The sequence below is a fragment of the Pleurodeles waltl genome, chromosome 11 (assembly GCF_031143425.1).
Source record: "Pleurodeles waltl isolate 20211129_DDA chromosome 11, aPleWal1.hap1.20221129, whole genome shotgun sequence".
Classification (NCBI taxonomy): domain Eukaryota; kingdom Metazoa; phylum Chordata; class Amphibia; order Caudata; family Salamandridae; genus Pleurodeles; species Pleurodeles waltl.
The window spans coordinates 41,852,122-41,874,930 of NC_090450.1; the positions used below are offsets into that span (position 1 = coordinate 41,852,122).

The 22,809-nt window shown below is 43.1% G+C and overlaps 1 protein-coding gene across 1 annotated transcript in view; it reads left to right on the forward strand.

Annotated features, from left to right (window-relative positions):
- The window catches only part of LOC138265369 (dehydrogenase/reductase SDR family member 4-like), a 105,378-nt gene that overhangs the window by 74,702 nt on the left and 7,867 nt on the right, over positions 1-22,809 (forward strand). The window contains exon 8 of the mRNA XM_069213014.1: positions 22,117-22,172. Within this exon, the coding sequence (XP_069069115.1) occupies positions 22,117-22,172 (56 nt within the window). The remainder of the gene's footprint in view (positions 1-22,116; positions 22,173-22,809) is intronic.

A 22,809-nucleotide genomic window follows, 5' to 3' on the forward strand; every position in this document is an offset into this window, starting at 1 on the left:
AGCCTCGGAACTGAGCAACAGTAATGGATCAAAAAGATATAATTCGTTACGCAAGATATTCATTTTTAATACACTGCAGCGGCCTAGAAGGGAAAAGTGTAAGTGATTAATTCTATCTAGATCCCTTTTTATTTTACCCAACAGCGTGGCCTTGTTTAGCTCCATTAGTTGATCTAATGCAGCAGTAACTATGATTCCCAAATAGACAGCATCGGATACTGCCCGTCTGTCCTGAGTCTTACCCTTTTTAATTTGTAGTCAGAATATATCCCAAATACCTTAGCCTGCCTTTCAATTTAATTAACAGCTTCCCCTGGATCAGTTGTGGTCACTGCCATGTCATCGGCATCGGCAAATACCTTATAACTCTCCCTGTAATGGAAAATTGGCTTAATAGCTGCTCACTCCTCCAGTTTGATTAAGAAGGGGTCTCTATATAGTGCGAACAATAACGGTGAGCGGGGGCAGACCTGCCTAAGTTCCTCTAGAGATAGATATTACATCAGATTCTAAACCTGCTACACGTAGAAGGGCAGTGGGGCCTTGTACATAGCTTTGATAAAAAACCTTCCCCAAACCACTTCCATTATAAGACATCCCATAAAAAGAGCCCAAGAAACACAGTTGAATGCCTTCTCAGCATCTAGTAGAATCAAGCCAAGATGTATTTAGTGTATTTCCGCAAGATCGAACAGAGAGATAACTCTTCTAGCATGGTCAGTTGTCCCTCCCTTTCCTACCTGTTTGCTAGAATATTGGCATATATTTTCCTGTCCCAATTCAGCAATATATGATATTGGTCTGTACGACCCTGGAGAGAGTGGAGGCTTGTCCTTTTTCGTAAAAACGACTATACTGGTTGCTTCCCAGGAAGGTGAGTGGGTCTGACCTTGTTGTGCTGCTAGGAAGGTTAACAACATGTTGTGCTGAAATTCCTGAAAGAATGCTTTAAAAAAATCCAGTGGAGGGGCATCCGGCCGTATGCTTTTCCTGAGGCCAAGGAGATAATGCCTTCATATATTTGTTCCAATTATATTGGGGTTCCCAAGAGATATCACTCATCCCAGCTAAGCCTATGTGATTTTAGCCCTTCTAAAACCTCTGTGGCTTCTCTGTGACCACTGGCTGCTTGTTCTAAGTCATTAGAATATAACTCCTCATAGAAGAATTTGAAAATCTCCTTTGGACTTTCCAGCCTATGTCCACGGAAATCCTAATGGCTTTTATGTCCCTGTCAAGCACTCTTTGCCTTATTCGCTGTGCTAGGACTTTATATTCGTAACATACAGCCCTAAATATTTGATATTTAGTTGCTGCTGCTTTGCTAAGGTACTGATTGGCCTTAGCTTTAGCTTGAATTGTACTAGCCTCTTTCCCCCTCATAAGCTTCTCCCAGAGTATGCCCTGGAATGCATTACCTCTACACTGAGAGTAAAGCGGTAGAAGGGTGTGATTTGTGTTCAGTTGTGGGTTCAACAGTGAGGTTAAGTCTGAGGGTGTCAGTGGTGAAAGGCTTTGGTTGTCACAATCTGATTCTAGTAACCCCTTTCTGCCATGGGATCCTGAACAAGTTTCTTCAAATATCAAATCAAATCCATGAAACTGTCTTTGTCTTCATTAGCACTGGCCATCAAAGTCAATCCACTTGTTATTTAGATTGACCCAGATGTGTCAAGGTCCCATCGCATGGAACATACAGCCAAAAAGAACATGAGTTATACTTCATGCTGTAATGAAACTGTAAATGTATTTCACCCAGTGACTTTTGATATATTATACGAGTTGTGGTGATAACAAAAAATGGCACTCCATCATCTGCTCTATCCCAAATCAAATCAATACTTCTCTCGATTACAAGACTGCTCTTGGGGTAAAGGAAAATTGACTGAATTTCACTAGCTCTAAGAATTACTATTGGCTTCACGTAGAAGCTAGAATAAAGATCAAATTGGCGTGCATTACTTTTGAAAAAACTAATACTCTTGTGCATATCCCAAGATCATTGACACAAACAAAAACCATGTTTAACATTGTTGTATTAAAATGACAGTCACTCATTGTAAGGGATACTGTCATCATTACCTCTTTTTGATGTGTACAGCACTCTGACAACTTCTGTTCTTTTTTAAGGTACAACATTAATAACTAGGTGCATTGTAATAGTGAGAGAGTATGTGGTGGTTGTGCTCAAAATTGGCTCTTCGACTGATTGATTTATACTTCACTTTTAGCAGTATTACCCATGTGTCCTGAATTATTGCTACTTTTTCAAAAATGCGAGTAAGAGCTGTAGTATCATCCGTTGCGACAATAGCAAAACCTTTTACAGAAAGGCCTTGCTTGATATAAGCTTAAGATCAGAGATTTGAATGTCCTCTGCAATACATCAGATAGAGGTTCAAAAAACAGAGCAAGTTGTGCCAGTGACAATAGGCAGACTATCATTGCTCCCTGCTTGTCTGAAAATTCTTGGTTTCTTGGCATATAATCATACCAGTTACACATATTTCTAAATACAGTTTCCTAAGTGATTGTTTGAATACTGAAAATCATATGTACAAAATTCATCAGGCCCATGGACGTATCTGGGTGCCATTGAATGAAAGTGTAGACTGCCAAAGACTCATGGACTAACGATGCATCTTCCCAAGAACTCTCTCTAGAAGGATAATAATCCCAGTCAATATGGAAAAAAGACAGTGGGGGTCATTATGACCCTGGCGGTCGGCTGTAATATGGAAGAAAGTACTGCCAACAGGCTGGTGGTACCTTCCTCCATATTATGACATTGGGGGTTTGGCTGAAGCCAAACCACCAGTGTACCACACCCACCACCACAGCGGTAATAGGCGTCCGGCTAGAGACATCAATCTCCAGCCCAGTGGCTGTCACTTGCCCACCTGCGGGATTATGACCCCGCCACCACCGTGGTTTTCGTAGCTTCCTTACCGCCAAGAAAAGCATGGTGGTAGGCACTATTAGTGACAGGGAATCCTGCCAGCCCCCTCCCCAGGTTCCCCCGCCCCCACTTCCTCTCCAGACCCCCCTTCATACATGCCCCTCCCTTCACACACGCACACACGCATAGACACACCCAATCCCACATTCATCCACGCATGCATACATCCATTCACACACACATCCACACACACTTACATACATACACGCAGACACGCATTCACACTACTCAACATACACACACACACACACTCCCAAACATGCACACACACGCAACACACACCCACATACACGCATGCACAGACATACGCACACACACACACACCTACACACACACAACACCCCCATGCCCTGTTGGAGCACCCACTTACCTGTGTCAGGGGGTCCTCCGGCAGGAGACGGGACAGGGCGCTGCTGCCAGCAGCAGCGTCCACCAGTAGAACACCGCCAGGCCGCATTAATTCTCACAATCCTTCTGGCGGAAATCTGGCTGTGGTCATAATTTGGCAGATGGCTGGTAGCCGCGGTTACGGTCTTTTGGGGGCCGTCGCCACGGCGGTAGGTGTTTTTTACCGCCAATATTATGAGGGCCAAAGTCAACAAATCTAACAATTATATATTTCTTGGACCTCATATTCTTGTCCTTCCATGATCCTCATGTTGTCCATGCTATTCCAGTCCTCCAAGTCCACTCCTTTCCTATGAAGCAACCAAACTTCCTAACCCAAGTTAGAGGACAAGGTCAAGAGATCCAGCTTGTCCTCTAGCACTGGTGTGTCATTCAAAGAATTGCAGTCTGAATTAAAAATAAGCCATGTCTGCTCATCTGCTCAAATTGATTTGAGCTACGTATTTGTCTGATGGTCTCATTTGCACTTGCCTGGACAGATGCGGTCGAGAACATTATGGCTGTTAGCATGAAGAAAATTGTTTGGACCATGATCTCTGCCATTTCTTACCCATTTGGTTGTGACCAATCCTTGTCTAGTCTACAAGTAAGGTGATCCATAAACAGAGTTTTCCATGAAGATTTCCAGTGTGACATATGTAGATTCTCAACAATGATAGTAAAAAAGCAGTGGTAAAGCAGGATGTTAGTGAGAACAGCTCTACCCTCCCACCAGGATAAAGAAGGACTTCAACAGGCAGCCCAATGAAGAAAGTGCTTTTGGGGGAAGGGCACTTCACAGCCAGCTCTATTAAGTGTGGATGGTGTAATGTATTTTTTCCTATCCATCACTGCCTCAAAAAAGCCCACAGCGAGGCACAGGAAACAAAAATAATAATCCTCACAAACATTTCCAGGGTCAGAGTATCATTTTCTTTGTTCCTCAGAAAAAAATCTCTATATTTAGGAGTTTGTTTCTGAAAAACAAAACAATTTTAAGTTTGGTGGGTAGCCGTCAAAGCTGACAGCTTCTGTCCACCAAACGTTTTGTACTTTGAAAAGAACAGCAGTGATGGAGGTTCCTTTGAATGCATAGAGATGAGCTCTAGGCTGCCAGTCATCTTTAAGTTCAACAAACATTAGTTTGTCAGGATGGGAGAGGAAATGTCCTGTGCCACCCTCACAGAGAGAGTAATCCAGACCCTAAGAATTGTGATCCCATCTCCTGTCCATGCAAACAAGTTAGTTTCAATCCTAACTTGGGGCAATATGAGGACCTTGCTACATTTAATGTTGCAGGATAGAAATTACTAGTGATGGGCGGAACAGTCAGTGCAAACTGAACCACGCAGTGCAGCAGAGGGCGCTACTTCTTTCTGCGAGGGACAGAAAAATAACCCCACATACATTCCCAGGGTGAGGATATCATTAGTTTTAGTGTCTCCCCAAAAAAAAACTCCAGCTTTGGGAGTTTGTTTCTGAAAAACAAAAACAAGTTAGACGTTTTGTGGAGTGCCATCAAAGCTGACAGATTCTGTCTACTAAACCTTTCGTACTTTGAAAAGAACAGCAGTGGTGATGGTGGTTCCTTTTAATATACAAAAATGAGCGCTAGACTGACAGTCAACTCTAAATTTGACAAACAATAGGAAATATCCTCTGCCACTCTGATGGAGACAGAAATCCCGGCCCTAAGAACTGTGATCCCATCTCCTATCCATACAAATCAAGCTGTTTCAATCCTGACATACCTCCTGGGGACAATATGAGGACCTTGGTGCACTTTATTTTGCAAATTAGAAATGACTGGGGGTGGGCGGAACTCGCAGAGTTTCACCCTGTGGAATTCTGCAGAGTTACCTAAAAACTCAGCAAGATCCTGCCTCCTGCCAAGATCTGTGAGTGGCAGAATTTGGTATGTCGTGCTGCTTGTACTGATTTATATTGCTGGGAGCTTGTCCTGTGCTGTAGAATCAGTGCGAACTGCACCACGTGGCGCACCAGAGAGCGGTACTTCTTTCTGCTGCTCAAGTAGATTTTCTGCTCGAGTGGCAGCTTTCTCAAGGCAAGCAGCAGCTTTCTCAACGCAAGCGATTTTGACCTGCCACAACCTCCTTTTTTGAGGACTGTTGCATGGACAGTCTAGTGCTTGACTTTCTCTCTCGCCAACTTAAGATTGGTGAGCTGTGCATGGGAAAAAGCTCTGTCACGTGCCAGTTGGTTGAGTTTTTCTGGAACTCCGTGCACCAAGTGCAGTGCAGAGTGGCCAAAACTCTAGCGAACTCCGCCAGAGGAGCGGAGTTTGCCACCCACTCCTAGAAATGACTGTGACAACAAATGAGCTCTTTCTTAAAATTCCAAAAGAGCTTCTCATTGTGTTAATTATAAATGCTTCTTTAGGGCTTTAAAATGAGCAAGGGTAACTTCAGCCTTTGTGGGCAAGGTTAAATGGCTATAAATGTAGCCAAATGTGCTTGTCAGGTATGGAAGATTGCTCTTAGACCCATGTAAATTTATAAGGGGAACCAGACAGGAGTGGTCTCTTTCAACATTATTATTTCTCTTGGCCTTAAAACCTCTTGCAACCAAAATCTATCAGTTGTAGGCAGTTGTACATATAAATGTACTGAGTAGACAACAGAAACTATTTAGGTGAACTGTTGACATATTCTTTACTTCTTCTCAATCTCACTCCTCCAACTCTGAGATTTTGTCTCTGATATTTGAATTTTCAGTATTCTCTGACTACTATATATACAAGTCCAAGTGTGAAGCTCTGCCATTTTCAAATTTAACAAAAGATATTAAAATGCCATATTTCGAAGGTTTCCCATTAAATGGTCCCCAAGGGGGATGAAGTATCTGGGCTTCTTGCTTAACAGGTCTACCAAACATGTAGGAAAACTTACTTCCACTGATGCAGAAGACAAAGAATAACTTCCTCTGTTGGTCATGTTTGAAGTGTCACTTTGCAGCAGGGTGCAGATGATGAAAAAGACTGTGCACCAAGGTTCAATTTTGTATTTGCAATGATCCCTGTGATTGCCGCCTAACCCCTCCTGAGTAAAATTATTCTTTGTTAAAAATTGTTTGTATACACCATCACAATACTTACATTTCTTACGAGTGGAAGTAGGGGGGGCTTCATTTAGATCCAACAACAATAATGGTATTTAACTTTAACAAAAGACGAGTCTTAACATTAGAAACAACTTTAAAGCATGTCTTCAGTCATGCCCTAAACGGAAATATATTAGGAACTGTTAACGCACTTAGGGTGTAAAAGCAGAACACCCAAAAAAGTGACTGTATTCTGATTCCTATCAGAGTAGCAGCCACACTACCAGTCAGAAGCACTCATACCCCTTACTGCCTAGTGAAGACTAAAGCTGCCACATTGGAAGAGCGGTCTAGTTGTCAGATTCAGTCCACCTCCGATACTTAAAGCACATTGTGCCTCAGACAAGCAAAAGGAAAGCACATCTGCATCTGTCTGTGCCAGAGGTCAGGAACCCTGCCTGTTTTTAATAAGACGTTAGTTTATACTTCTGAAGAACTGCTTCAAATCTACTAGGTAAAGGGAAAGAACGGCAGACATATAATATCGCTATATGTTCTACCTAATACCTGCATCATATGCTGACTCAATGTAGGACTTCGTACACCACCTACTTTGAACACCAAGCCATTTAAAAAAGTCATGCCATATCCAAAAGACACAGATCTATCTGTTGAACTGCAGATCTCTACCAAAACAGAGCACTGAACTATTCATCTTCTTAGAAGAGAAGAAACCATAGGCCATGTTTCTCACAGAAACATGGCTAAAAGAAGACTGAACTTGAAATACAGTTATGGTCCTTCCACCGGGCTATTCCATAGCAAGCTGCAATAGAAAGGACAGAACGGTAGCCATAATTTTCAAGGAATAACTTATGGGTACCATCACATCTTTTGAAATAAAGGGGTGTGAGAGTCTTCAATTTTCACTTGCGCTCTTCCCCACCTTCACCTTCTCAGGATTCATGATGTATCATCCTCCAAGGACTGTTTCCAAGTTTGCCCAAGTATTAACAGATATAGAGGGTCATTCTGACCCTGGCGGCCGGTGGCCGCCAGGGCCACCGACCACGGGAGCACCGCCAACAGGCTGGCGGTGCTCCAATGAGCATTCTGACCGCGGCGGTTCAGCCGCGGTCAGAAGCGGAAAGTCAGCGGTCTCCCGCTGACTTTCCGCTGCTCATTGGAATCCTCCATGGCTGCGGAGCACGCTCCGCAGCCATGAGGATTCTGACCCCCCCTACCGCCATCCAGTTCATGGCGGGAAAGCCGCCATGAACAGGATGGCGGTAGGGGGGGGTCGCGGGGCCCCTGGGGGCCCCTGCCGTGCCCATGCCAATGGCATGGGCACGGCAGGGGCCCCCGTAAGAGGGCCCCAAAATGTATTTCACTGTCTGCCTTGCAGACAGTGAAATACGCGACGGGTGCAGTAGCACCCGTCGCACCTTCCCACTCCGCCGGCTCGATTACGAGCCGGCATCCTCGTGGGAAGGTCGTTTTCCCCTGGGCTGGCGGGCGGTTTAACTGGAACCGCCCGCCAGCCCAGGGGAAAACTCGTAATACCCGCCGCGGTCTTTTGACCGCGGCGCGGTAATTTGGAGGGCGGGATCCTGGCGGGCGGCCTCCGCCGCCCGCCAGGGTCATAATGAGGCCCATAGTTGCAGAATGTAGTCTCCAAACAGCGAGCTTCACCCAGCTAGGGGACCTAGATTTTCACTTTGAGGAAAATGGGTGCGAAATTGCTAAAGTGCCAACCCAAGCTTTAGATGGATTACACCTAGGGCAAGTTGTTGAGGAACCAACACACAATCAAGATAATCTCCTAGACTCTGTTATCACTAATATCACTGATCTGGTTACAGATGGCGCAATCCCAATATTATGGTCTGACCACCACATAGTCCCCCTCTGGTGTGAAGTCGCTAAAACTACAGTCAATCAGACCCTCGTCGCCCCTCCAAAGACCCAGGCAATCTTGGTCCAATCTGGATGTCAGGGAATGGATGGACGCATTCATTAAATTTGTTCCCACTTTTAGTGGTGCTTCAACGGAAAGGTATAACACATCCGAGAGCTGGCTAAACAACTCATTGAACCCTCTTTTCCAACAGAGACTTCTCAAATCCAATCAGACAAAATGGAGGGCTCCATGGCACTCTCCAGAACTGAGTAGTAAAAAGAGAAGATAAAAAGTGAAAGAGAATGGAAAAAATCATACGACGACCACAGCAAAGACAGCTATTGAACAGCCATATATTTAAAACTATAAATGAGCCATAAGGCAGGCTAGAATTGCACACTTTATCTAATTTATTCAATCAACTGTTTAAGGTAGTAGATAGCCTCAGGATATAACCCTCAAGCTCTACAGGTCCACCACCTTCAGAAGAATACTACAATATATTTTTCAACTTTCTCAATAAAGTTAGTAAAATTCTGAGCCTCTTGCCTACAATCATCACTACTAATGCAATCCCCCTGCCAAGGCCAGGTACAAGGTCCGATTTGACTGCATTCCCCACAAACAGCCTGGAAATTATAGAGTCAATATTAAAATCAATAAAATCAGGATCTCTGCTTGATCCAGCTCCTCCTGACATATTACGAAAGGGGGGGGCAATGCCCAGGCACATTATTATGGAAATTCTTAATCACTCCCTGGCATGTGGCAAAGTTCCCCCGAATGGAAACATGCAATTTTGAAACTGGTACTAAAAGAAAACATGGTCAATCCTTTCTTGGGAGAGAGCTAAAGACCTATTTCCCTGTGGCAGATAGAAAGCGAATGATTAGAAAAACATGTCAAGAAATACCACCCTGGCTTCCTGAAAGCTCATGATATACTCCACCCTGCCCAGACTGGCTTCAGACTGGGTAGTAGCACTGAGACAACACTGCGAGTGGCCACCAAGGAACTCCGATCAGTTCTGGACCAAGGTGGCTCGGCAGGTATCATTATCTTAGAACTAAGCACAACTTTCAACATCGTCACACAACCCACCCTCATCCAGAGGATGAAAGTCAGAATCATTGGTTACGCCCTAAAATGGCTGGAAGCTTCTTGGAGAACAGAAGCTTCCAAGAATATGAAGATGCCTTTTTCTCTGCCCCCCACCTTTAAAATGTGGGGTTCCACAGGGGTCTTAACTGAGTCGCACACTCTTTAATCTGTTTGTGCACCCCTAGGCACAGATTGTGCGTGCGCATGGATTAACCTTAGTGTCATACGCAGATGATACGCAGATCATCATGGCCCTCAAACCAGAAGACAGCCGAGCGTCCACCCAACTTAACTCCTTTCTGAAGGAGGTCATAGACTGGACGTCTGCAAATAGCCTAAAACTCAATGGTCAAAAGTACTTCTTGTCATTAAAATCCTCTCAAAATGGACGATATTGATGTGGCGAGAACAGTTGGAGAGATTCCTAAGCCTGCCCAGGCAGTAAAATGCATAGGTTTTTAGATCGATGACAAGCTTACCACGGAAACACGGGCTAAAAAACTGGCTGGGTCCTGTTTTGGCATTCTTATATCCCTCAGAAAATTCCTACACATGCTACCTCTGTCAACCAGGAGAGCGGTGGTGCAGGGATTAATCTGCTCACGTTTAGACTATGGAAACTCCCTTTATATCGGGAGCCCAAAGTATGATAGAAAAAGACTTTGAGTAGCTGCAGCCAGGATCCTTCATGAAATCCCAAAACACCAATCAGCCAGTGCAGCACTTGCAGCACTGCACTGGCTGCCGGTTCAGAGAAGAATTCCATTCAAGGCACTTTATTTCACCCATCGGGTCATACATGGGAAAAGACCACTCATCATCGAGAAAGTAATCATCCCCTATGCTCCAAGGTGGACTCTCTGGTCCAGGAAGCTGGTGCTCCTAAGGTCGGCAGAGCGAGAAGCGTGGGCGTTCCTTTGCATACCTTGTTCCCAAACTATGGAACTCCTTCCCCGCTGCACTCAGATTTCAACTGTCGGAAGTTAGCTTCAGAACACTCCTTAAAACTCCATGGATGACTGAGAACATTGTGGCAAACTTTCCCAGCAACTGGCATCAGCCCCACTGCCGTTCTAGGGTCAGAGAAGGGGAGAGGTCCATAACTTCTCTGTCCCATCCTGCTCTTTGGTAGATAGAAAGTAAGGGAGAGGTTCACTCTCCTCTTCCACTCCATCATCCGTGGCCAAGAGCATGGTCAACTTGAACATCTCAATGGCTTCAGGTGATTCACGTGCAGGACCCTCAAAGGGTTCCTAGGAGTCTGTATGTCCACCACATAGGTGACATCACTCTTGCACTCTTTCACCTCAAATGACCCAGAGAACGGTCTTAGAGAGCATGGGGCTATCACCCACACATTCTGGCCAGGCTGAAACTAAACCAGCGTGCTATACTGGTAATACCAGCATTTCATGTCCTCTCCCGGCTAGCTTTCAGATTCTTCTGGGTGAGTTTCTGGAAGCGGAAGACCAACATGTAACAGAATACATCCTGGGGTGGATTCTTGGGAGCTTGATCAGCCCTCCTTCACCAAACTGAGAGGCCCTCTCATAGGGGGTCCATGTAGAAGGTCAAAATGACTGAAGCCTACCCCCTTCTGCAGAACCTCCCTGTATGCAAACAACAGACATGGTCACAGGAAATCCCACATATGCCTCATGAGTTCTAAGAACCCAATAATCATACCCTTCAGGGTACGGTTGAATCTTTCAACCAACTCATTGCCTTGTAGGTGGTAAGGTGTGGTGAACTTGTAGGTAACACCACACACCTTCCACATAGCCTTCATGTACAGTGACATAAAATTTAACCTTGTCAAATACCACCTACTTGGGAAAACCCACATGGATAAAGATCCCCATAAGTGCCCTTTCCACAGGGGGCGCAGTCACTGTCTTTAGAGGGATAGCTTCTGGGTACCTAGTGGCATGGTCCATCAAGACCAGGATAAACCTGTTGCCCATGGCTGTCTTGGGATCCAGAGGCTGCACAGTGCCAAAGCCCACCCTCTTGAAAATGGTACTCACAACAGCAAAAGGTTGAAGAGGAGCCTTGCATCTCTTCCTGGATTTGCCACTTGCCTGGCAGGTTTGACAGGTCCTGCAGAACACATCTGAGGCCTTCATCATTTGGGGCCAATAAAGGTGGGTGACAAGCCTGCCAGTGGCACATCATAAGACAGACCCAGCAGTACTGCTCTAAAACACTGGGCTACCACCACCACATGGGCTGCCCCAGGCTCAGCAACTTTAGGCATGCTGTACAGGAGATAATTTTCCCATTATATCCGGTGCTATCCAGAGGTGTCACCAGCTGCCTTTGCCTTGGCCTGCTTACAAAGACCCTCAAGAGTGGGGCAGGCTTTCTGCACTGTGCAGAACTCCTCCCTGATGGGGCCTCCTTCCTGCTGCCAATGGGTCAACTAAGGTAGGTCCCCGGTCGACAACTTCTTCCCCTGTAGGTTTCAGGGTCCCCCCCCAAAGATTCAGCCTCCGCTCAGATCATGGGAATCTCAGGAGTGGGTTTCCCATGCCCCTTGCCTCTCCTCCTCCTGGCAAGCACTTGGGCCACCAGGCTCCATGTCCTTCTGATTATCCTCACTGGCGGCCATGGACATGTGGTCATGCATGCCCATTCTGGCATCCCTAACATCTCCAAGTGCAATCTGAGCTCTGCCTCCTGCCAGATAGTGTGGTCCAGGTCGTTCCCTAGCAGACAGTCAACTGGCATGGATGGACTCACAGCTACCCTCAAGGAACTTAAGACCCCACCCATTCAAAGAGAACCTGAGCTACCGAACAAGCGCTCACTGTTGTCTATTGCTACAACCTGATGGACCACATTAGGGATCACCTGCTGCTCAGACACCAGATAACAGCGGACTATTGTCATACTTGCTCCTGTATCTCGCAGAGCCTCCACCTTCCTCCCATTGATAGTCACCCACTACCTGTACTAATTAGTGTTATCAGGCATGGGGATTCTCTGGACCACCTCGTCCTCTCCCAGGGAGACTAGGGTTAACTCAGCTGGCTCCCCACCACTAACTGGGGCCAACTCCTCCCCAAGTGCTAAACTGGCCACCCCGTGTGACTGCCCATCAGTACAGGGCTGCGACTGTTTAGGACACTTGGGACTCTCCCTGAAGTTCCCTTCCTGGTTACTGGCAAAACATCTTAGCTGTCCCTTTCTTGTAGGCTTAATGGAAGGGAACCAACTTTTGTTTTCAACAGAAGGTTGGCAATCCTTACACTGGAAACTAGTTTGTGACCCTTTAGAGAACTCCTTACTGTTATCCTTGTCTCTCCACCTTCCTTCTTCTGTTGGGGACCCTGCGACCCTACCCACCCTTGGCTGAGTGTCCCACATATAACTTATTTTATACCCTAGTGCTAAGCCAGCAAACCGGCTCATTGGCAAGCTTTCTGGGGTCAAGAAGCTTACTGTCAATTAAGTGTTGGTGCAGCTCTTGAAAACAACAACCAGACAAGTGATCCCATGAAATCCAATTGTACAGCCCCTGATAGTCTGTTACCTCGCTGCTTTTCACCCAACTATCCAGTGCTCTGCAGAAAGAATCCATACACTCCACCCAAGTTTGTGACCCAGGTTTAGCACTGTTCCTAAACTTTACCCTGTAACTCTGGGGTGAAACCATACTTCCTGGTAAGGGCGTCCTTCATCTCATCTGATCCTCTACTTCTAAGGCCCGCAAGGTTTCCCTTCCCCTCTACTGAGAAACACTTCCACTGGCCTGTCCCAAATCTCTCTCTGGGACCCTGTGCATCCTCAGTGCCACCTCATACCCCCTGAACCACTGCTCTGTGTCATCACCCGCAACAAAATCTTTTACCACATCTTTGGGGATATGTACCATACCGCACTGTAGAACTGCTGTCACCATCTGTGCTGAACCAGCTCCTTAGATCCAGCTCCTTTAAGCTCAGCTCTTCAGCTAAAAGCATTTTCTTCTCCTCCATATCAATTGGAGCTTCTCTTCATGCTCCAGCTTGAGCTTCACCAGCTCCATTCAAAGCCTTCCAGCCTCCCACCTGTCCTCCAGCTCCTTTGGGGTCAGACCTCTGGAGGAAACACTGCTGCTTGCCCTGGAAGCTGCCTTCCTCCCAAGCAGACCAAGGTAATCCACAATATCATAATGCAGGTTCTACTCCTCTCCTCAGCACCTTTTGCAGCGCCTCCTTTCTATTGAGGCCTTTATTAGGACACTTGAGCTCCTTACAGAACTTTTTGAGCTGAAACACCGAATAGGTTTCCAACCGCTCCTGATCAAACACCAAATCTGCAGCATCTGCAGACTGAGACATGCTTATGGATAAGTTTCAAAAGTTTCTAGAAGGCAAAAAAGATCCCAAAAAGAATAAACAGTTTGTGGCAATGTACTGGTCTGCGATATGGAAGTAGTGTACACCAATCACTATATGTCAAGTACAAATACAAGTCCTGTCCTCACTGCTGATCGACAATGTTAGAAATGGGGTGTCTAGTTGGCAGTCATTTTACACCCTGCCCAATTAGGGACCCTCACTCTAGTCAGGGTAAGGGAGTCTCATACATAAGATAACCCCTGCTCACTCCCTTGGTAGCTTGGCTCAAGCAGTCAGGCTTATCTCAAAGGCAATGCTTGAAGTATTTGTACACACATACATACAGTAACACAGTGAAAACACCACAGAAGTACTCAACACTAGTTTACAAAAATAGTCATAATTTATCTGAATAAAACAAGACCAAAATGACAAAAAATCTACATAAACAAGTAAAGATATCACTTTTTAAAGGTTTAAATGAGTCTTAATCCATAGGAATCAATGGTTATATCCTTTTCACACAGTACCTGGGATGTGTCACAAACAAAGACGATGAGGGTCGCAAAGGAGGAAAAGCACGGAAAAGCAAAGTAATATGTTGGTTCCTTGCGGTGCAGGGGATGTGATGCGTTAGTTCCTTACTGGCAGGGGAGGTGATGCGTCTGTTCTTTACTGGCAGGGGAGGTGATGTGTCAGTTTCAGGTCACACAGCCTCAGTTCCCACTACGGTACAAGCACGATGAGAAAGTGATGCCAAGCATGATGCGTGGAAAGTCCAGATGCGCTGTGATGATAGGTCAGCGGTGGAAAAGACACTGCTTCGATCCAACAGGCTTCATCGATTTTCAGCTGTGGTGGTCTGATGCATGTATTTTCTTCCCCAGGACACCAGTTTCCACTTGCAAGGGCACAGGGACTGGATTAAGCACCACTTGGCAAATAAGGACACTCAGCAGAAGAGCCCAGGCACTGGTAGGTGAAGTTTGCCCCCCTTACTAACAAGAGGCAAACTCATTTCAAGCCCTTGGAGAAGCTTAGAAAGCAGGATGTAGAAAGTAACATCGAGTCCTTTCACTCCCAGGACAGAAGCAGCAAGCAGCAGGCCAGCACAACAAAGCCACAGGCAGAGTGGCAGTTCCTTCTCCAGCATCCGCCTCTTATTCCTGGCAGAATGTTCTCAGTCCAGAAGTGTTCTAAAATTGTGGTCTCAGAGCTTCCATACTCATTTCTGCCTTTGAAGTTGGCCAACTTCAAAGGAACGTCTTTGTAGTGCACAAGACCCTGCCTTTCCTAGCCTGGCCCCAGACACACTCCAGGGGTTGGAGACTGCTGTGTAGTGACAGGCACATCCGTATTCAGGTGCAAGTGTCAGCTTCTCCTACCACTCTAGCCCAGGAAGACTCATCAGGAAATGCAGGGCACACCTCAGTGCCTTTTGTGTGACTGTCTAGACTGAATTCACACACACAGCCCAACGGTCATCCTGACCCAGACATGTATTTCAGCAGACAGGAAGAGGCACAGAATAGTTATGCAAGAAAAAGCCCACTTTCTAAAAGGGCAATATTCAAATTACAATCTAAGAACCATCTTCACCAAAAGATGTATTTTAAAATTGTGAGTTCAGAGACCTCAAACTCAATGGGCCTGATTACAACTTTGGCGGAGGGGGTTAATCCGTCCCAAATGTGACGGATATCCTGCCCACCATATTACGAGTTCCGTAGGATATAATGGACTCGTAATATGGCGGGCGGGATATCCGTCACATTTGGGATGGATGAATCCCCTAGGCCAAAGTTGTAATCAGGCCCAATATCTCTATCTGCCCACAATGGGAAATTACACTTAAAAGATATTTCGAGGAAATCCCCATGTTACCCTATGAGAGAGATAGGCCCTGCAATAGTGAAAACCTAATTTAGCAGTATTTCACTATCAGGACATGTAAAACATGCCAGTACATGTCATACCTTTAAAATACACTGCATCCTGCCCATGGAGTTGCCTTGGGTCTTTCTTAGGGGTGACCTAAATGTAGTGGAAGGGAAAGTTTTGGCATGACAAGTGGCGCACTTGCCAGGTTGAACTGGCAGTTTAAAACAGCACACACAAACACTGCAGTGGCAGGTCTGAGACATATTTACCGGTTAGTGGTGCAGGCCCACTAGTAGCATTTGATTTACAGGCACTGGGCACACATAGTGCACTTTACTAGGGACTTAGCAGTAAATCACATATGCCCATCATGGATAAACTAATCACCAATGTCATTTAGACAGGGAGCACTTGCATTTTACCACTGGTCAGCAGTAGTAAAGTGCCCAGAGTCCTAAAACCAGCAAACATGGAACTCCGCACGGGATCAAAAACAGGAGGTCAGAAGCCAAAGAAACAGGGGAAACCATGCCAAGGCTGACAGATCTAACAGAGGGTATGGTTAAGCAGAGCTATTTACATGTCTGACTCTATCTTGCTTGCAGAAGACTATCGCAGACCATCCTGCCTCTACATCATTAGATTGTTAAAGTGTAATACACTCTTTAGGGAGGAAGACACCATCTGTTGTTTCTTTTGTTCCTGAAAGAAGTATTTGCTCAGAGTATAATGTCACAATATGCAATGATAAAGCATGCTTAGCAGACTGTTTGACTACCCACTATGCAAGGCAGTGGCTAGTTTATCTCAACCATTAGGGTTACAATAATTTGCTACTGATTTACCAGGACCTGCTCCAATATGGTACAACCCCTTACAAACATGACTCTCAGGGTAGTGGGAGCAAGCAGTCACAGACTTCTCAGGGAAAACGTTTTGAAGAGCTTACACTCAGCAGTCAACCATTTACCAGAAAATAGAAAAATGTAATTCTTCAGCCCAGTCTTTTAAACCTAGCAAGTACCTTAATCACAAAGGTGTGCTAAATGATACACAATCCCAGCAGTCATACAGTTCTCTGACCTTGAGTGAAATTATTTTTGTCACTAAACTCTCCCGGCTCCCTCTACTACTCCCTTATGGGTGCCTACACATATTTGAGCCCTTTCCCACCTCTAGTTCAAGCCTCTCACTTGATGTCTGCGAAGGCAGCAGTCAGTCAAAAGTCTATGTGGTCATGTGGGAAGTGGGGCATGGGCAGCACCAAAATGTATGCTTGCCCAGCCTCAATCTGTAAAGCCCACACCACTGATGATGCTGTGGCTGCCTGAAATGGTCCCCCAGGATTGTGGTTATGCAGCTACCTCTGGGCTGAGAAAAGGTATAGTCTGGGTAGAGCAAAGGGTTGTCACAGGAGCTGTGGTCACATTCAGACCAGAGATAGGCAAAGCCCTGGTCAGGCCTACCTTGATCACAGCGATTGTAGCCCCTGTCAGGGCCCATAGCAATCTTGGTAGCAGTAGGCCCTGTCTATGCTCAAGGGATCACTGCAGCTTTAGTCCTTGTCTGGGCCTACAGCTGTCATGGCAGTTGTAGCCTCATCTAGGCCTATGGTGATAACAGGAATTGTAGTGATCACCTGTGACGATGGCAATCACACACTTGCAGCACCTATCTGGTCCTACAGCAGTAATGTACTTGTGGCCTTGGCTGGGCCTACAATGATTATGCAGTTACGGTTCCTGCCAGAAACTTGGATGAGAGACCTTGGGGCCCAACAGGACACACTGGCCCTTCCTAGCTCATTCTTGTGCAGAGAAATGCTCGGTCTCTTTCCTCTTCGACAATCTTAACTCTTGCAGGCCCAGGCTGTCTCCTTCCTTCTCTCGGCATGCAGATTGGCTTATGGATTCTTCAGAACAGATCAATAGCTCCTCCAGCAGAAAGTGCAGAGTTCAGATGATGTCCACTCAACTTTGGGAGACTGTCTGCTAGACATGCACTGTTCTTGGTTGCACAGAAGTCCTGTGCATATGCCGAGGTGCGCTCTCTTCTCTTGTCATAAAATACTTGCAACTGAAACACAGTTGGTGTTTGAGTACTATGATTTTTCTTCAAGGCACTGCACCCTCTACACTCCTTCAGCTACTCCATTCCTGGCACCCTTTCAGCTCTGAATCTGCACCTGGTGATACTACTAAGCTACTGAGCTCTTCCAAAAATCCTGTATTCTGTGATCACCACTTTATGACTATGGATCAAGAACACTTTTTTAGAGGAAATGCAAGTACTCTATTTAGATCAATGACTAACAAGAGGGAGAGGAAGGAACAGGGGTTGAGGTCTTGGAAGGAATCCAGATCGATCAGGAAAAAAAAAAAAAAAACAGAAGAGCTAAAAGAAATAGAAAAGAACAATATCCTCTCAGGAGCCAGAAAAACCAATAGAGACATCTAATCTAGTGGTCAATTTATTGAATTACGAACTAACAATCAATAAACAGCGAACGCTAAATAAGGGTCTTTCATTTTGTCCTGAAATTCACTATAATTATGTGGGTACTCGAATTGACATCCTCAAATTTATTAGAAAATTTAAATTAGCAACATTTCATGCAACACAGTCACAAGGCATGGAACGTAATAAGGATAAAACACAAATAGTGGATCATAGAATGTAGATTATATATTGATCAGATTTCAGACTTAAAAACTATTTTTGACTTCTATCATGATTTGTCAGATGAAGAATATACTGAAATGGAAGTTTTGCAGGAATTGAATCTTGACACTTATCAACATAAATGTAGTAATTTCAAAGAAAAATCTAAATTTTGTCCAGTTTTATCACCTGGCAAAAAAATGTATATCTTTTCAGAACCTGTGTTGGAAGATGTAGAGAGACTACAAAAGAGAAGACATCATGGACACCGGAAAATGATCGTTTGGCGTTAAAAAGTTCATGAATAATAATGAAATTATACCAGCGGACAAGGGTAGAAATATTTTGATTCTTAATGCACAAGATTATATTGCAGAAGCATAAGACAATTAAATTATGAGTTCAATTACAAAAAACGAACCCATAATCCAATAAATCGAATGATTTATCAACTGCATTCAAAATTGGATGATTGGCATCAACAATTGCTGCTTAATATTGTGAATACAAATTCTTGAAAAAGGAAAATCCAACTTTACCTACAATTTACTTTTTACCAAAGATTCATAAATCATTGACTGCCCCACCGGGTAGACCAACTGTATCTGCATGTGATTCACATTACGAGAGAGTATCTGATTATGTTGACTTCTATCTGGCACCCATTGTAATGACATTGAGCTCATATATAAAAGATTCAGGGGACCTATTGAGAATTTTAACAAATATAAACTGGAGTGATGAATACTTGTTAGTTACAATTGATGTAGTATCTTTATATACTTCTATTAATCAAGAAGTTGGATTGAAAGCCTGTGAATATTTCTTAAGGCAAAGAAGTATAACAGAATTTGAACATTATAAGATGTTACTCTCTATGATAGAAATAGGTCTTAAAAACAACATGTTCATGTTTAATCATGAGATTTATCAACAAATGTGTGGTACAGCAATGGGCATTTCCCTTTCTCCAAATTATACCAACCTAGTAATGGGATGATGGGAAAGGGAAATAGCATGGGGCAAGACCAATGGTATGTATATGGATAAGATTGCATTATGTTTACGGTTTATTGATGACCTTTTTATCATCTAGCATGGGTCACAAGGTGAATTTATGACATATTTTTCAACTTTGAATACTAATGATGTTGGACTACAATTCACCTGTGAGACAAGTAAAACTTCAATTAATTTTTTGGATATCACTATTTATGTTGATAAGGATAAATTAGGCACAACAGTATATCGTAAAGAAACCTCAACTAATAGTGTATTACATGGTAAACGTTTTCATCCAAAACCCTTAATAAAAAGCAGACCATATGGTGAGTCAATTAGAATGTGGAGAAATTGTTGAAGTGAAAAGGAGGTACAATTAAAATTTAAGAAAACAATTCAAAGATTCAAAAAGAGATGATATAATTAAAAAATCCTGAACAAGAATTTAGAAAGGATGAAAATGATTAGTTGTGATGAAGTATTATTCTCAAAACAGATCAATATAGGAGAAAAGAAACAAGATGAGAATAACTGAGAATGATAATGAATTACAGGAAAGAAAGTGGCTCAATAAGGGACATTTTATCCAAACACTGGCATGTGATTTGCAGGGATCCGGATTTAGGTCCTATACTAGGTTCAAGACCCTTAATTACATATCGTAAAGCACCTTCAATCAAGGATTATGTAGTGAGGAGTCACTTTTCATTGAAAAATGAACAAAATGGGTAGAGGAACAACAACAAGGATTTGTTAAATGTAATAATTGCAAAGCTTGTAAGATTGGTAAATCAACAAAAGTGGTTAAATTGCCAAATGAAGCTGAAATTCAAATAAGGCATATAATTACCTGCAATACTAAATACATGTTTATGTGATTGAATGCCATTGGGGTTTAAAATATGTAGGTAGTACTATTTGTATGCTTAAAAAAAGAATTTTGGAAGACATTAGAGCGATTACACATAATGATCTTACCTATGCAGTAGCAAAACATTTAAAAATGCACGAAACTAATAGTTGGAAAACTTTGAGGTATTATGGAATAGATCACATTCCCGAACATGACAGAGGAGGTGATAGAACAAGGAAGTTAAGACAGTTAGAATCTAGATATATTATTCAAATGAGAACAAAAACATCTTGTGGTTTGAATAATGACAAGGAACTTTTTGTACATTTATGAATTTTCTGTAGATTATAATTTGGCAATACATTGATATCTGCAAATATTCATTGGACTGTTACAACAAGAGCATATATTTTAAAGATTTTTCATATGAAGGTGAATCAGATTTTGGAAAGGCAAATATATGGAAGATACTTTAAATTAATCAAACAAATTTAATTAATTAAAAATTGTTTTTTAATTTATAAATATATGGACTAGCAAACCATTTATGAGAATTTTTTTATATAACCTTGAAATTTGTAGTTTTTTTCTTTCGAACATTTTATTAATTTAATTGTAAAGATAATTTGTGCTAATATGCTTCTTTATTTTGTTTAGAATTACATTGTGAGGCAATTCTCTATCTTTATTTTTGATTTATTTATATATAAATTAATAAATTTTTCTTGTAATATACCACGAATTCCACAATGCATTGCATTGGTAACATTGTGATGTGAATATAAAAATTAGTTGAGGGTACGGTCTAGTCTCATGCTTCGCACCAGCTGCAGAGCATGTCGCTTTCTTGACCGCATTGTTTGGAAATATATATATATATATATATATGTATATGGTTAGTATACAAACACTATACTTAGCTTCATATATTTTCACCTTGATGATATATAGATATGTATATATCATCATGGCACAAAGATATGAAGCTAAGTTTAGTATTTGTATACTAACCATCACTGTATTGTGGTAGTTGATATTCTGAATGCAGTTTTTTGGCATGACAATAATAAAACTGGATATTGTGGTAGAACATATTTCAATATGTGTGATGGAGAAATGCAATGAATGGGCCAATCGATGTGCATCGTGAAATTGATAAAGTTAGTTGGGAGGATTGAGGTAAAATGCAGGATTGAAGAATTTATTGTAAGTCATGGGTAGTACATGTAATAGATTTATGTAAGGTTTGGTTGAAGGGATGAAGGCCTTTGGGTGGTACAATATGGCCTGTGTGCTGAATGCATTGAGTACAGGGAAGGATTAGGTTTGCAGAATAGTTCAAGCTGGTATGGGACCCCCACCTCTAGAGGGGAAATTGAACAGCTGTTTTACCATGGTCGATAGATGGAAGGACGATATAGAAAATGTTATTTGATAAGTAAAGTATGGAAATAATATTTAAAGTCTAGATAAATAGAAAGATAAACATGTAGACAATGATGAGAGGTCCATCTAGCATTCATTAAACTCACTAGTCTTGCAACAGACAGTACATGACATCCATCTTTGGCCTTGCATGTTGGAGAATTGTAGAACAGTTACAGTCTGTACAGTTAGTGATAATGGGAAATTGCCAATTTGTGAAGAAAATACTGAATCTGACAAGACTCTCACTTTCTAAACTTACTCCATCCACCGATACCCATGGTGAAGGAAAGTCCACAGGCGCATTTGCCACTAAATTTAGCACTTTCTAGTAAATGGATGGTTACACGATTCCTAAGCAAGTACTTAGACATTTGGAAATTAATAATTTTTGAGTGTGGTTCAGTGTATGAGTGAAGGGATCAGATACTGATCATGGGCTCTACTATTATGTAATGTGGAGCTGTGAATTGTAAATGATGAAAATTGGGAAACCAGTAGTTGACTGCAAGACCCTATTAACAAAACTATACATGTATGTTTTTGCTCTTTCTTGAAATAGGTGTGGACTAATGAAGCTCTAATGAAAGACCTGATAAAAGTCTATGGATTTCAAAGGTAAAAAGTTTGTTTGTTTGTTTCTTCTGCTGAGGCTGGTGTAATGAGGAGACATATATTTAGTGAATTCAGCAGCACATGTACAAAGAGGACATAGCCTCAGTAAGGTGTGCCTTCCTGCACACAAACTAACATGATAACAATGCAGACACCCTTTCGGAATGATGACAGGGAGCATAAGTTGGTGCTAATCAGCCCCATGTGCTTCAGCATTAGGAGAGAGGAGAGCTGTGCCATGTCTTTGACACAGTGCAGTGCAGTATTTCACTTGATGTTATACTTACAAACCTTTTACCCAATTTAGCAGGAGCAAGGTTCCCTATTTTGGCACAAACCAACAGTTATATGTCTTTCTCAATGTGGGAGTGTGTCAAAATACACGGGTAGGTGCATGTGAATGTCCCTGGCATGCCTGTCATAAAGGTAATGCAAGGCAGTATTATTTGCTGGATTTTGTTACTTTTATTTTTTTAACCAAATCCATGCAAAGCCACAAGAATCCTTATTAGTTTGATTCTGTAAATCTCAACATGGATTTTGTGTCAGGGCGGGACCAAAAAGTGACGCAACTCCAACAAAAAGTCTTAGTAAATCTAGGCCCCAATGACAACAACAAATAAATGGAAAATAACAAGTG